The sequence below is a fragment of the Sceloporus undulatus genome, chromosome 2, assembly GCF_019175285.1.
Source record: "Sceloporus undulatus isolate JIND9_A2432 ecotype Alabama chromosome 2, SceUnd_v1.1, whole genome shotgun sequence".
Taxonomy (NCBI): domain Eukaryota; kingdom Metazoa; phylum Chordata; class Lepidosauria; order Squamata; family Phrynosomatidae; genus Sceloporus; species Sceloporus undulatus.
Window position 1 is genome coordinate 171444883 of NC_056523.1, and position 14452 is coordinate 171459334.

At 40.9% G+C, this 14452-nt stretch overlaps 1 protein-coding gene across 1 annotated transcript; it reads left to right on the top strand.

The window, feature by feature from the left end:
- Positions 1 to 2502: 2502 nt before the first annotated feature.
- On the top strand, positions 2503 to 14115 carry LOC121921684 (keratin, type II cytoskeletal 5-like). Its single transcript, XM_042450111.1, has 9 exons — positions 2503 to 3030; positions 5629 to 5843; positions 7768 to 7828; positions 8699 to 8794; positions 10070 to 10234; positions 10689 to 10814; positions 12668 to 12888; positions 13455 to 13489; positions 13850 to 14115. The coding sequence occupies exons 1-9, from the start codon at positions 2503 to 2505 to the stop codon at positions 14113 to 14115; spliced, it is 1713 nt and encodes a 570-aa protein (XP_042306045.1).
- Positions 14116 to 14452: the final 337 nt, after the last annotated feature.

Here is a 14452-nt window from a genome sequence, read left to right on the forward strand (position 1 = left end):
AGGATCAGACAGACTGAGAATGATGGACTGATGAGCTCCTCTGAGCACAACAATTTTGAGTTTGATGGGTTAACCATCTGTCATGGCATAATGCATGTTCCCACTTTCAGAGCAAACTTACTGCTGCTTGTAGTTGTGAAGGGGAGGAAACCCTGCATGAACATGAAAGTTTTCGGGATGTGAGCAACAATGTGTGTGTACTGAGCAAGCAGACACAAAGTTCCTCCCAAAAGGGTTGAAGTCTGATGGGAAGAATATGTTCCTCTTAAACATTCCTAAATTACAGTTTGTATATTGTGGATCAAGTACCCCTCCCTAAGGAGATGCAACTCCAATCCCTTAACTTCACCTCTGATACATGGTGATAATAAAGGGCTGCTGTCCAACTGTGGTGCTCAAATTTTGCATTCTCACAGACAAAATTTATAGAAATCTGAAGGTTGCAACTAAAATTTATTTCAGTTCCATATCATGTGAATTTGCACATGATATGGAACTGTCTCATCTGCCTCCAGAATGACAGTGCAAATTCACATGATATGGAACTGAAATAAATTTTAGTTGCAACCTTCAGATTTCTATAAATTTTTCAGATTCTGCAGTACAAATTTTGACACTTGAAATAAAAATAAAAATTTGATGTTTGAATCTCAGAATTGATATTTGGCAAAAAAAATGTTTGAAACCTGATTTTAATGTTTTTCCTTTCACCCTTTCAAGGGGAGGTGCTCTGGCTAGCTAAATGAACCACTGTCCAACATTGTCTAAATTAAGTTTGCCAATCAGAGGGCAGATGATGTCCAATTTTGGATGCTGCTTCATGCCACCTATGAGTTACTGATTGCTACATCAATATCAGAAATATGGATGTTGAATGACAAATAGTAGCCAAATACTTCACCAGCTAGGATATATTTGGTGATTCCATTTTATGAAACTCATGTAGAATTGAGGCATCTCAGGGTGCTGGCTGGAATTACAATGCTTCCCTGGGTCTCCCTCAAGAGAACTAGATAACTACTTGCTGTGGAGTTGTAGTCCCAACAAGTTACATTTACCAGCTCTGGCCTAGATACAAAAGGCTGATTACATCCTGCAACATGTTTGCACAGTGAACAGAGTCCACTATCAGCTTCTCTGCACCATTCTTGCCCTATTAAACTCCGAAGCCCACTGATGCATCTCCCAGAATCCATGCTATCTAGGAGCAGTCCTGCAGAAATGGCCTGGACAGAGCAGAGCCCTTTTCACCAGCCCTCCCTCAGTGACAAGCTGACAATAGACTTGTTTGCCCAGAACTACAAGCCAGAAGTTTAGGATGCTACTAGTCTTGGACTGGCTTTCATTTTCTTTCTATGTGTGCATAGAGAGGGATTAATCATCCTAGTCTTAGTAGACCACAAACTGAACACGAGTCAAGGCTGCATCAATGGGCATGTAGTGTCTAGATCAAGGGGAGTAACAGTAGCACTCCCTTCTGCTTTGGTCAGAACTCACCCGGAATACTGTGTCCAGTTCAGGACACCACAATTAAAAAAAAAATGTTGACAAGCTGGAATGTGTCCATAGGAGGGTGACCAAAATAGTGAAAGGTCTGAGGAGCAGCTTAGGAAGTTGAGTATGTTTACCCTAAGGAAGAGATGGTTAAGGGGTGACATGATAGCCATGTTTAAATATTTTAAGGGATGTCATATTGAGGATGGAACAAGCTTGTTTGCTGCTGCTCCAGAGACTAGGACATGGAGCAACCTACAAGAAAAGAGATTAGAGCTCAACATTATGAAGAACTTCCTGGCAGTAATAACTGTTCAACAGTGGAACACAGTTCCTCAGAGTGCAGTGGAGTCTCCTTCTTTGGAGGTTTTAAAACAGAGGCTGGATGGCCATCTGTTGAGAATATATGTTCTGTTTATTATATATTCATGCACAGCAGGGGTTTGGACTGGATGGCCCTTGGGGTCTCTTGCAACTTTATGATTCTAGGTCCACCCCTGCATTTTCTTTCTCTCCATACAAGGAGGCTGGTTAAAAAGAAGACATTTGCCCCCAAGGCCATGAGTAACTACTTTCTTGGCAGCTGCATCTTTCTATTTTCTTGTTGCCCAGTCCAAGAACAAATTGAACTCATTAACATCACAACTCTCCTTTGCCTAGTTCAGAGGCTTACAAAAGTGATCATTATTCCCAAATGACACACAGACACAGAGCTTAGGCTGTGGTCTTTCCAGTCAGCCTTTCTTTACAGGGGTGTGTGTTTGGGTGAAGTGATGTCACTGTTCACAAACACCTCAGGGCATGCCCAGCCTCATTAATCAGAAAGATGATCCACATTCTTAAACACAACCAATCCTGCTTCCTTGAGAATATAAATAAAAGCAGAGCCCTAAAGTGGTAGAGAACACAAGTACACCAGCTCCTATTGAAGCCACATTTGTGTGTACTCATTTTCTCGCCATCTTTTTTCTTCTTCTTTTGCCACCTTCTTACTCTTCACCAGTTAAAATGGCTCACCAAACTACTGTCAAGGTCCAGAGGAAAGGCTTCAGCAACTCCTCTGCCATCGTGCCTAACACTTGCCGCACCAGCTTCAGTTCACGCACTGTGTCCAGAGGTGGAAGTTGTGGTGTTGGCAGTGCTGGTTTTGGTAGGGTTGGTGGAGGTGCTGGATTTGGTAGCCGAAGCCTCTACAACCTTGGTGGATCTAAGAGGATCTCAGCCGTCGGGGGAGCTTCTGGTGCTGGTTACTGCAGTGGCATTGGTGGTGGCTATGGGTTTGGTGGTGGCAGCATCTACGGGCTTGGTGGAGGTATTGGTGGTGGGTCTGGGGTAATGGGAGCTGGCTTTGGTGGAGGAATGGGTGGCCCTGGCTTCCCAGTTTGCCCACCTGGGGGCATCCAAGAAGTGACTATCAATCAGCACCTGCTGGCACCCCTAAATCTGGAGATTGACCCCAACATACAGAGAGTACGTAAAGAAGAGAGAGAGCAGATCAAGACACTCAACAACAAATTTGCCTCATTCATTGATAAGGTAAGAGAATAGGATGTCCATCCTCTGTTAAAACAGCAGGAAGGAGATCTGAGGAGAGAAAGGAGCAGAATTTGTCCTTCCCAGAAGGCTCAAGAAAAAACAAACAATTGTAGCCTCTCTTAGCTTGTGTGTTCTTCTTCATTAAACCATTTTGGCATCTTGACCACATGCATCCCAGTTTTTATCTGTGAAATGTTGGAGAGTGTGGTTTTCACAGATGCTTTCTTTTGTCATTTCTAACAGCCAAAGCAGGTTTAACAACTCAAGAATTTATCTACTACTACTTCTAAAATTCTAGCTCATATCATTAGCACTGTTTACTGCAGAAAGATATTAGCCATGTGGACAGTGCAATGTTGCAAATGCTTCATTTCCTTTGTTTGTACACTGCCGCAGGCAACCTAACATGCAGGAATTATGTTTAGCAATGTATTTTCTCGGTATGGAAATAAAATGATAGGAAATTTTTTTACAGTTTGATACATTAATGAAAGAGAAAGCTGAATCAATTTTTAGGTTCCTGCTTAGAAAGAAGATCTCAGTATTCAGTAGTTTCAGTAAGACTGCTGTCCTAGGAGATTTTATTGGGAAGTAAGTCCCCTTGAACTTACAGTGGGCTTACATCTGATTAAATATTTATAACCTTGATTCAGCGAGTAGCAAAATTTCCAGGGGTCCTCCATATCCTTTACTTTGATAACTGTGTATGCCAAGATGTTGTTAGACAACTAACAAAGCTATTTCTAAAATAATAATAATAATAATAAAGTTGATAGTCCAGACCCATGGTGGGTCTGCATAAATTCAACCTAGTCAATGAGGACAAATAGTAAAAGAGTTCCTGTAGCTTAGATTGAACATTGATAAGAAAGGAGACTGCAGTCAAAAATCAGAAAACTAGGAATGGGAAGAGCAGCTATGAAAGAACTAGAAAAGATCCCAAAGTGTAAAGATATACAAAAGTTAGAATCATCTCACTGGTCTTTCCTTTATATGGATAAAACATAGTTGAACCAGCAGATGACTCATGTGAGCTGTAATGTCATACTATAGGGGAGGATCAAGATATGGACTCAAGATGCATGCATGATGAAGCTTGTTTGGTCCTTTTTCATTTATTGATTTATTCATTCAGCCATTCATTGTTACAGTTTGCCTCATCACAAAGTCTTAGCACAGTTACAACATGTGAAAAACAATTAAGAACCTGTGCCCATGAAGGTTAAATCTTCCAGTGCTCAGTGGGGCTTAGCCTCAGGAAAAGGTGCATAGAATTGTGGGGTAAAAAGTCCAGTTAAAAATCCAGTAAATAACAACTGATATTGCTAAAAAAAAAAAAGTTACAACCCCTCCCCCCCACACACACACAATTTTGCTGTAATGCAGTGAATTTTCAGCCTTTGACCCTCCAGAAGTTGTTCAACTTGTGCTCCCAAAATCCCTGACCATTGGCCATGCTAGGTAGTGTTTCTGGAATTTGAAGTCCAAACCATCTAGATGAGAAAAGATTGTGAACCACTGTTCTAGTGGTTTCACCATGATGCCAACAAACAGGCTGAGCAGAAGGAAATAGAGACATTCCTTTAGACCATGGGTTCCCAAACGTTTTGACTCATGGAGCCCTTATTTCTATGGTAGAGCCCTAAGAGGCTTATACTATGTCTTACAAGTTAATGGTATTTAGGAGTATATATAAGAATATATTCTTATTCCTTAATTTTAGCAATAGCAATACCAAGCACATTTCCATACCACTTATCAGTGCACTTAAGCACTTCCTAAGTGGTTTACAATGTGTAAGCTAGTTGCCCCCAACAAGCTGGGTACACATTTTAGCAATCTATGGAAGATTGCGAGGCTGAGTGGACCTTGGAGCCCTGCCTGAAATCAAACAGCTTTGTGGCTGCAGTACAAACATTTAACAACTGCACCACAAGAACCCCTTTTATTCATTTTTCCCTTTCACTTTACTGGGACAGCTGCAGAGCATTTGAGCCCTAAGGGCTTCTTGGGGTATAGGCTGGAAACCCCTGTCTTAGAGGATGCTTGGTCCTGGGCTTAGATGAATTTCCAATACAGAGTGGGAGAAAATACCATGACCATGGCCTTGTCTGCATTGGCCAGGATACTTTGGGGGTAGCCTGGAGGATTCTGGTTTCAAAGCTGCCCCTAACTCCCCACATTACCTGGCTCTTCATTTCATTTCCACACCAGGGTGGCTATCTGCACATGTGGCCCACTGAGCCATCTGGTATGCCCACTGTCACTGTGGGATTGTGCCTACTGAGGTCAGAATTAAGTGCCCAATGATGGTCACATGGCTGGGTACCTTTTGCTGACCCCAGAGTAAATAACTGGCAAGTGGGCAGACGTGCCAGATGACTCAGTGGGATGCCCATGCAGAGAGCAACCCCCACATAGATACTGAGGGCTCTGAATCTTCCTGGAAGATCCCGACTAAGAGGTATGTTTTATAAATGCATATTAAGATTTTTATGCCCTGGTTCTAGTGTGCAAATGCTGGACATCCAGACTGCTCACACCAGAACTGGGGTTTAAAAACATGTGCTATTATACTTTTGGACCTTTTGCTTTCAGGTACGGTTCCTTGAACAGCAGAATAAAGTGTTGGAAACTAAGTGGACGTTGCTTCAGGAACAGGGCCATAAAAACATTAGAGACAACTTGGAAGCACTTTTTGAAGGTTACATCAACACTCTGAGGAAACAACTGAATAACCTGGAAAATGACAAAGGGAGACTCCTTGGGGAACTGAATAACATGCAAAACATTGTGGAGGACTTCAAGAACAAGTAAACCTTTCTTCTTCTTACAAGTTCTTCATTCCTTTGCTCCATTCTACATCCTTGTGTCTTTCCTATACAGGGCACAGTCCACTCTTCCACAAATGTGGGGAAATCCCAAATATAAATACAAAATGTAAATACTATATTTTTTTTCACTGAGAGAACACTTATCTAGGAATCTCTAGGTTCTCCAGCACAGCTCTATGGTCAACATGTGGTGGGAGCTGACCATAGAATTGTATTGGAACAACTAGAGTTTCCTAGAGAAAAAATATTAATCAAATTCCCAAACTGTCAAATTTGCAAAAGGGAAACTAGTGAATAAGGAGGCTGACTGTACTGCTATTAAAGCCATAGTTCTCATAAACCACCATCTAATTGCATATTTCAATGCAAAATGCTTGGAGGATGTTTGGCAACACGTTTGTGTCACCCTTTTTTCCCCATGTGTATCTGACACATGTTAGATTTCAACATGCCACTAGCATCCAAAATGCTCCCCCTCACCTGGTTTGATGGAATAGCAGTCACGGCTGGTGGCTCCCACATCAATGGGGTGGTGAATCCACCCTCAATTGTAGCCTGGACTTTAAAGGAACTATTCAAAGTGCTGAGTGAGATTCCTAAACTTGATGGAAAACCTTGAATTGTCTCTTTAAAGTTATTACTGAAGTCTAGACAATATATTCACAGGTCTACTGACACTGATATCAACCACCACTATGAGCCAACAAGATCATGGAAAGGTGCCACACTCACCACATAGGGCCTGAAAGGCAGTGTCCCACATCTAGTTGAGACCTGGTTCAGTCTCTGGGCTGGCATGATGATAGGTGGGTATTTATACGCCCTAGCAGTGGAGCCAATGTCACCCCATATCCATTACCAGCCACTGCTGTCACGGCTTCATGAAAGGTCCCCATCATGGCCCATAAGGGCAGAAACTGAGTGTCTGGCTACACTCATGTGACCAGGTGCTCCATCTGATATCACAGGCCACAACAGGGGCTTTCAGGAAAGAAACATATGGTGTGCTGGCTGTTGCTGTGGAGTTTTCAAGAAACTCCATAGGAAAAAGCCAGTCTTCTTGCCCTGCAATAAGGCTCCTTTGGACTGGGGCTCCTGGCCTGTGGCATCCATATAGGGTGATGTGAGGCCGCGTGTACAGGCCTTTGAAGAACATTTCACACAGACTGATTTTAAAAGAACCATTTGAAATCAAAAGAGTATCGACCTGAGGCTAAATATCAACATGTTTAATAATTTTGTTTTCAGCTGTATATTGCCTAAGCAAAATATACCTGTCAAGAAGTGTAGTCTTCAGGAAGGAGTCTTCTCCTTGTCCCACCAGTTGAGGCAATATGAAATGCGAGATAGCCTTCTTAGTTGCAATTCTCAACCTCAGTTGCAAAACGCCCTCCTCCCCTTGGTGGTCTGACCAGCGCCAAAGTTGGTTTCTTTCTGGTGTCAACCCAAAAGGTGGCTTTTTATTAAAGCCTTTGGAGGTTAATTTATTCAAGGTTTATATGGTTTTAAGTTGTAGCTTTTAAAATGGTTTTAACTGTTGCTATTTTAATATGTTTTTATCTTGTTGATATTATGTATGTTCTTAATCTGGAATGGTTTTGAATCTTGAGATCCTATGATAAAAGGCATGCCACAGCTTGGACTATGAGGCTTGCAGGTCCTCCTTTGCAAGAATATTTTGTCAATGACTTTTACGGCCAGTTGGTCCATTGGAAACCACTCAGATTCCCAGTGATTGGGCGGTATATAAATAAAACCTATTATTATTATTATTATTATTATTATTATCATCATCATCATCAAAAGTAATCTCTTTGATCATTCTAAAATCCTATCAGCATTGTAGTCTCTAGCCACTGGACTGAATGTAACACTGATTTTTCTACCTTTTCTGGCCTAATAGATATGAAGATGAGATCAACAGGCGTACAACTGCAGAAAATGATTTTGTCACACTCAAAAAGGTGGGTTTTGCAAATAGCATAACCAGGATGCAAAGAGGGAGAAGACAAAGATGACAAGGAGTGTTCATTTGGTATGAAAGGGATTAGGCTACATTCTTCATTGGCCAATCCACCAACCATGGAAACTTTTCAGTTTAGAATATGTCTGCACAAGAAAAGCAGAAACATTTACAAAACTTTGGGATCATTGCTATAAGCAGAGCTTGCAAGTTTTAAATGGCCATTTGTAACTTAAAAAAATAAAAATAAAATGTTCACAAATGTTAACAAATGGACATACAATATTTCACCCAAGTTGTTACTGGCATTAGCCATTAGTACCCTGTGACAAATTTTATTGTGTCAGAACACATGACAATGTTTTTTTAAAATATCAGCTGTTGTGAGTTTTTTTCTCCTTCTCTGAGTAGAGTCAAAAAAGTAGCGACTTTTTCATTTTCAGTGGGTTTGAACCCAGACAAAAAGTATATAAATATATTTTATATAAACGTGGAATTTATGTTTTAACAAAAAACAAAACAAAACAAAAAAACACCACTTTGGGGTTTTATGCAAATCTCTTATGTTTTGTGCAAAATACAATGTTCTTTGGGGGGGGGGGAATTTGCACAAAAAAGTCCCCAAATGTAAAACAAATGTTGAAAAATGCACAGAATTTTTCATAATCCAACCAGTGGGAATAGGGGAAATCATTTGTTACTATGGCTTTCATGTTACTGTATGTCAGGATGAAATAAACAAAGGTTTCTTTCACAATTATAACTAATTCCTTTGGGGAGAGGTCATGGTCCCCCCCTCTAAAACTTGTGATCATCTAGCTATGAATTTCCAGATTCTGGTTCAACAATACTTTGTCTCCTCCTCCCCCAGGATGTGGATACTTCCTACATGAACAAAGTAGAATTAGAAGCCAAAGCAGCTTCAATAAAGGATGAGATCGACTTCCTTAGAGCCCTGTATGAAGAGGTAACAGTTATTATTATTCTCTTTAAATGGGGATGTTCTGAGCAGACTGCCAAAGAGCTCAGCTATTCATCTGCTTTCCTGTTCTCTCACAAAAAGCCAACACACACACACAGAGCAAGGAATATCAAAGGAAAAATCCAACTCTCCCTCTCAGTCTTTCCTACAGAGAATTAGCAATATGTCTATGGGGGCGAATAGTTCTCAGAAATTATATATGGCAATATTTCGCAGAAATTATATTTGTTACATCTTTAACATGCCAGTTTTAGTTACAGTGAACCTGAGGTAAGCAATAATGTTCCTGCTGATGCAAATAATCTAAGGAATGTTAAGGAAATTTCAATGCTACCCCCTCCACCCCAATAAAATAAAATATACAGAAAATATCTCAAAGGGATTCTGCATATTCCTTCTCTCAACATTACAGTGGGAATGATATTTCACCTGTTGAAGCATCTGGTTAATGTCTGCTGATATAGAATGCTTTCATGACTTCCATGAAGAATTATTAATCTTCCCAGCATTACAGCCTGTGCAAGCTCCCAGCCTTTTAAAAAAGAAAACCTTTTTAATCTGATATATTGTAGTTGGGATAGGTGGATGTGCAGAGAGAGAAGAGGTATGGAAGATTGCTGATGAAATTAATAAATCTAGCAGAAATAGACAAATTATCTATTAGTGACATTTTGACAAATTGTCAAGCAAGAAGACTGTAAACCTTCAATGGACTTTTTTCCATAGAAAAAAACAATTACTTTTGGTTTTGATTATTAGAAAAGATTGAGTATGGAAAGAAGAAAATAATTATAAATGTTAGAGTGTGAGGTATGAATAATTTCAAATAAAAAGATTTGAAGTCATCTCTCTTTTTTGTCTCTTTTTCTTTCCCTTTTTCTCTTTCTTTATTTTCAGTTTCTTTTAATGTATTGTAAAAATAGTGATAAATATTTTTTAATTAAATGTGTGAAATCTCAAAAGCACAGAGAGCTAGGTTGAAATTTCAGGAATAACAGGGTGGGGTGAAGGGTCATGTACAACTCTTTCTTTCCATTTTCTATGGGTATTGTATGCATGACTCAGATCTTTATAATTCACAGAGATTCGGTCTTCATAGATTTCTCAGAAAATAGGGATTTTAGAAGCAGAATCAACTCTACAGAAAATACAAGAATGCATAATTTTGTATAATTGAGGGTTTGTTTGCTGCCTGGAATGGGAACTTACAAAACAAAAATGCAGTTTGATATGTAGCTTTTATTGTTATATAATCTACAGGAAATTAAGCAGCTGCAGGTACAAATCTCCGACACTTCTGTGGTTCTGTCTATGGACAACAACAGGAACCTTGACTTGGATGGTATCATTGCTGAGGTTAAAGCTCAATATGAAGATATTGCAAACAGGAGTAGAACTGAGGCTGAATCCTGGTATCAAAGCAAGGTAAATCATCATAAAGTAATGAGAGAAGGACAACATGCCAATGATTCATGTTGGATTAATTCTGAAAATAAATCACTTTCCACTGTTGCAAAACAAAAATAGCTTGCCTTATTTTTCAAGGCCAATTAAATTTTGGAAATTGCCTCCCCCCCACTCTCTCATCCCTCCTGATCCCTAATCCATTCCCCACTTATTTTAAAGAATATAAGACTGGGCACGAAGGCAGTGGCTTACTGGAACAGTTGGGAAATGGGAAGACCTGATCTCTTCCTCCCCTCTTCAGTCTGGTGGGCACCATGCTGAAAAGAAAGGGCCCAGTAGCTCTGGGAGAATAGTATTTCCTCCAATATGTGTTGTAAGAGCAGTCTATATAGCACACACACAAATCAATAAGCATGGTTGCTCCAAATGAACTGTGTGTTTATTTGCTCTGTCTGCTTTGTCTGTGTGTTAGTACGAAGAGCTGCAGGCTACTGCAGGAAAACATGGTGATGACCTTCGCAACACCAAACATATGATTTCAGAGCTCAACCGACAGATCCAGAGACTGCGAGCTGAAATTGATAATGTGAAAAAACAGGTATGCTATTACCCTCTCCTAGTACTATTGCTGTATCATCATTTTTAGCCTCCATTCTCATCCACAGGAAATCAATTTTATGAATTAGGGTTCTCATCCCACTGCATTAGCCCATTATCTTCTTCAGCTGAAGTGGTTTTGGACTTCTCCAAGAGACCTAGAAGGGCCACATACCTCACCAAACCCTCTACAAACCAAAATCATATTTTGTCTCCAAATGACACTCAAACACCCTCCAAGGAGCACGTAGGAGATTTTGCTGTGGTTTTAGGCCCCATGAGCCTGAAAATGCTCAGGAGACATTTTTTATCAAGAGAAGTGAACTAGAAATACATTTTCAATTCACTGTGTGCATCCCCCCCCCCCAGGCTTCTCTTGGGCCTAACGTGATGGTGGTAAATGTGATGAAAATACCCCACACCTTCTAGAGGACATTTATAGGCCTTTTTTTTACAAGTGGGGGCTTTGTGGCCACAAAATGCTCTAGAGCCTTATTTTTCTACCTTTCTGTGATTATTATTATTATTTCCCAAGCCCTCCCTCAAGCTGGGATACAACACAGATTTAAAAACACAAAATCATTTAAATGTTTTAAAAACATTGCTAAAACATTGTTAAAAGGTATAAACACAGGACACATTTAAATCATCCAGCATAAATTAAAATACCCTAATTTAAAATCCATTGACTGGGTAGGCCTTATGGAACAGATAGATCTTTGAGACTACTGTAAATTCATATGGCATATTTAGCTGTCAAATCTCTCCCAGCAGGTCAGTGCACAGTCTAAGGGCAGCTGGTGAAAATGTCCTCTGGGTGACATTTGCCAGTATAGTTCTGGCTGGGTGAAATAGATGTCCCCCAGAAGGTCTGAGTTTATGGAACAAATTATACAGAAGGGGATAATCTCATAGGTAACTTGGAATCTTTACCCAGAAACAAACTGCCAGATAGTGGGGTGATTTTAATACTGGTGTGATATGATTCATCCTAGATGTACTAGCAATCAATCTGGCTGCCATATTTTGAACTAATCAAGGTTTCTGAATTTAGTACGAAGGTAGCCCAGTGCAAAGTGCATTGCAAAAGTTCAGCCTGGAGGTTGCCAGTGCGTGCACTACCATCTTTTGATCTTCTAATTCTAGGAAGCAGCACAGTTTGAATATCAACCAAAGCTGATAACAGGCACTCCTGACATCTATCTGGGCTGACATTGGGAAAGATGTAGCGAGGAGTAACCCCATCCAGAACTGGTTGAAATACCTCCAAAACCAGATTAGGCCCCTTAATAGGAAGCACCTCTGTCTTGTCTGGTTTCAGTTTCAATTTGTTTTTCTTCATTCAGCCCATTACCTCCTCCAGAATTTATTCAGAGGAAACACACTGTCCATAGCTCAGGATGATTTTGAAGGTATGGAGTGATATATTTGGGTATCAGCATACCGACAGCACCCTGCCATATGCCTGCAAATGATCTCTCCAATATGGTTGCATGTACATGCTAAAAAGCATTGGGGATAGAATGACACTTTGTGGTGTGCTATATCACAACTCCTTTGTATCATCCTCATGAATGTCTACATCATTATTAGGACTATAATTCCAATATCAGTCTTGGCAGCATTGCTGATGGGACAGCAGATAGTTTTCTTTGTTCAGCGGAGGTGCTTCTCACACAGAAGGAAGCTGTGGAGGCAGGAAAAGGAAAGCTCTTCAATGGCATCTCACCCTGGGAGTTCCAATGCTCACTTAGCGACATCAGTGTGCATGGCTGTGATGTAAAGAAAAGATCTGTTTGCACCAAGAAATGAACCATTCAGATTAATGGCTCTTTGATTTTTTTCCCCTTATAGTGTGCCAATCTGCAGGCAGCAATTGCTGAAGCAGAGGAACGTGGTGAGCTGGCTCTCAAAGATGCACAGCAGAAACTGGCTGAGCTTGAGGATGCTCTCCAGAGAGCCAAACAAGATATGGCTCGCCAGCTGAAGGAGTACCAGGAGTTGATGAATGTCAAACTGTCCCTAGATGTTGAGATTGCCATGTACAGGAAGCTGCTGGAAGGAGAGGAATGCCGGTGAGTGAGAACCACTCTTAACACCCACTGACACAACCAAACTCCTAAATGGCACATGGGCCTGGTGTAACAACATCCATGATATGGCCTCTCTTCAAACTCCTCCTGATCTCTGCCTCTCCTGAAGACATAGGACACAATAGCAACCAATTATAGGTGTTTCAGTTTGCAGGACTTGGAGCTAGTTATGATTTTGTCAGAATAGCCAAATGACGGCCTTGCTATTCCAATCTGCAGGCAGTTTAGACACTGTGGTTTTCCCATGTGCATGGCTCAACATGGCTCATTAAAGTACTTTGTGGCGGGATTATTGGGAAATAAGGGAGAGAAGTGGTGAACGTGGCCTTACAGTTGGCTGAAGCCACACTAACTACAATCTGGGGTGTATGGTAGGTATCAAGAGAATTTTACAAAAGACTAGAGCAAGGTGTATGCACCACATAACATGCTACCTGAAGGAACTTCCAGACTTTGCCTCAATAAGCATACATGTCTTCCTCTTTTCAAGCAGTTCCAAATGCCCAGACTATACCTGAATTCTTACCTCCCATTTTGTTTCCTGACAGGCTAGCTAATGATGCAGCTGGAGCTGTGAACTTTTGTAAGTATCCTTTGGATAAACACTTGGGGGGGGGGGGGTTAATGCTACTAGTCACCCTTCTTGCTATGTCTCTTTTACACCCATACATAGTTCTTTATTTTATATGTTTCATGCACATGGTGTGCATATTGTGGTGGTCTTAGTGTAGCTGCCCAATTTCTGCACTTGGTGTACCATCTGGCATTTCCTGCACTGGTGCCATAATCCAGTTCAATGTGGCAGTTGTGATGCAAGGTCTTTTGCAGCTAATTTGACCCACTTTCTCCCTGAGGGTATTTTCCTGCCCCATTCATTTCTTTTGCTTCATTGATTAACAAATTCTGAATGAGACTTAAGCTTGTGCTGTTTTTTTTTTCACAGCAGTAGTATCTTCAACTATTTCACGGGGAGCTGCTGTTGGCAATGGTCTTGGCTACAGTGGTGGAAGCAGCCTCAGCCTGGGAGGAGGGAGCAGTTTTGGAGTAGGAGGAGGAAGTCTGGGACTTGGAAGCGGACTGGGCATTGGAGGAGGCAGCTATAGTTCTGCAAGTGGAAGAAGCATCGGAGGAGGAGGAGTGAGCCTGGGAGGTGGCAGCTCCTCTAGTGTGAAATTTGTCTCCACGAGTCAGAAAAGTTACAAAAGCTAAACCCAAATACCTGACAGTCTTTTAAATGTGAAAATGGAAGAAAAATCATCTCTCTTCTGGGCTTTTGTCTACATAACACTCACAACTTTGCAACAGATTCATAAAAACATCCATTCCCCCCCCCCCCAAATCTCACATGGAAATATACGACACTTTTCAAATGATCACTCAATACTGTATTGAGATATGCCTTCCGCTCATATGTAACCTTGTTTTCCCTCTTCCTTGCCTTGTCTGTTCAGACTACACATGTGCTAAACCCTGGTTCTGGTGCAAGCAGTCTGGGCAATGACCAGCATGTTCCATTCTAGAACCAGTGAATAAAAGCCACATTTTA

What these genes read in the sequence shown, in the direction of transcription:
- LOC121921684 (XM_042450111.1), top strand. Translation starts at nt 2,503, where the DNA reads ATGGCTCACCAAACTACTGTCAAGGTCCAGAGGAAAGGCTTCAGCAAC. An exon ending in TTAGAGCCCTGTATGAAGAG is followed by an intron (nt 8,795 to 10,069) that starts GTAACAGTTATT and finishes TATAATCTACAG; the next exon opens with GAAATTAAGCAGCTGCAGGT. An exon ending in AGCTGGAGCTGTGAACTTTT is followed by an intron (nt 13,490 to 13,849) that starts GTAAGTATCCTT and finishes TTTTTTTCACAG; the next exon opens with CAGTAGTATCTTCAACTATT.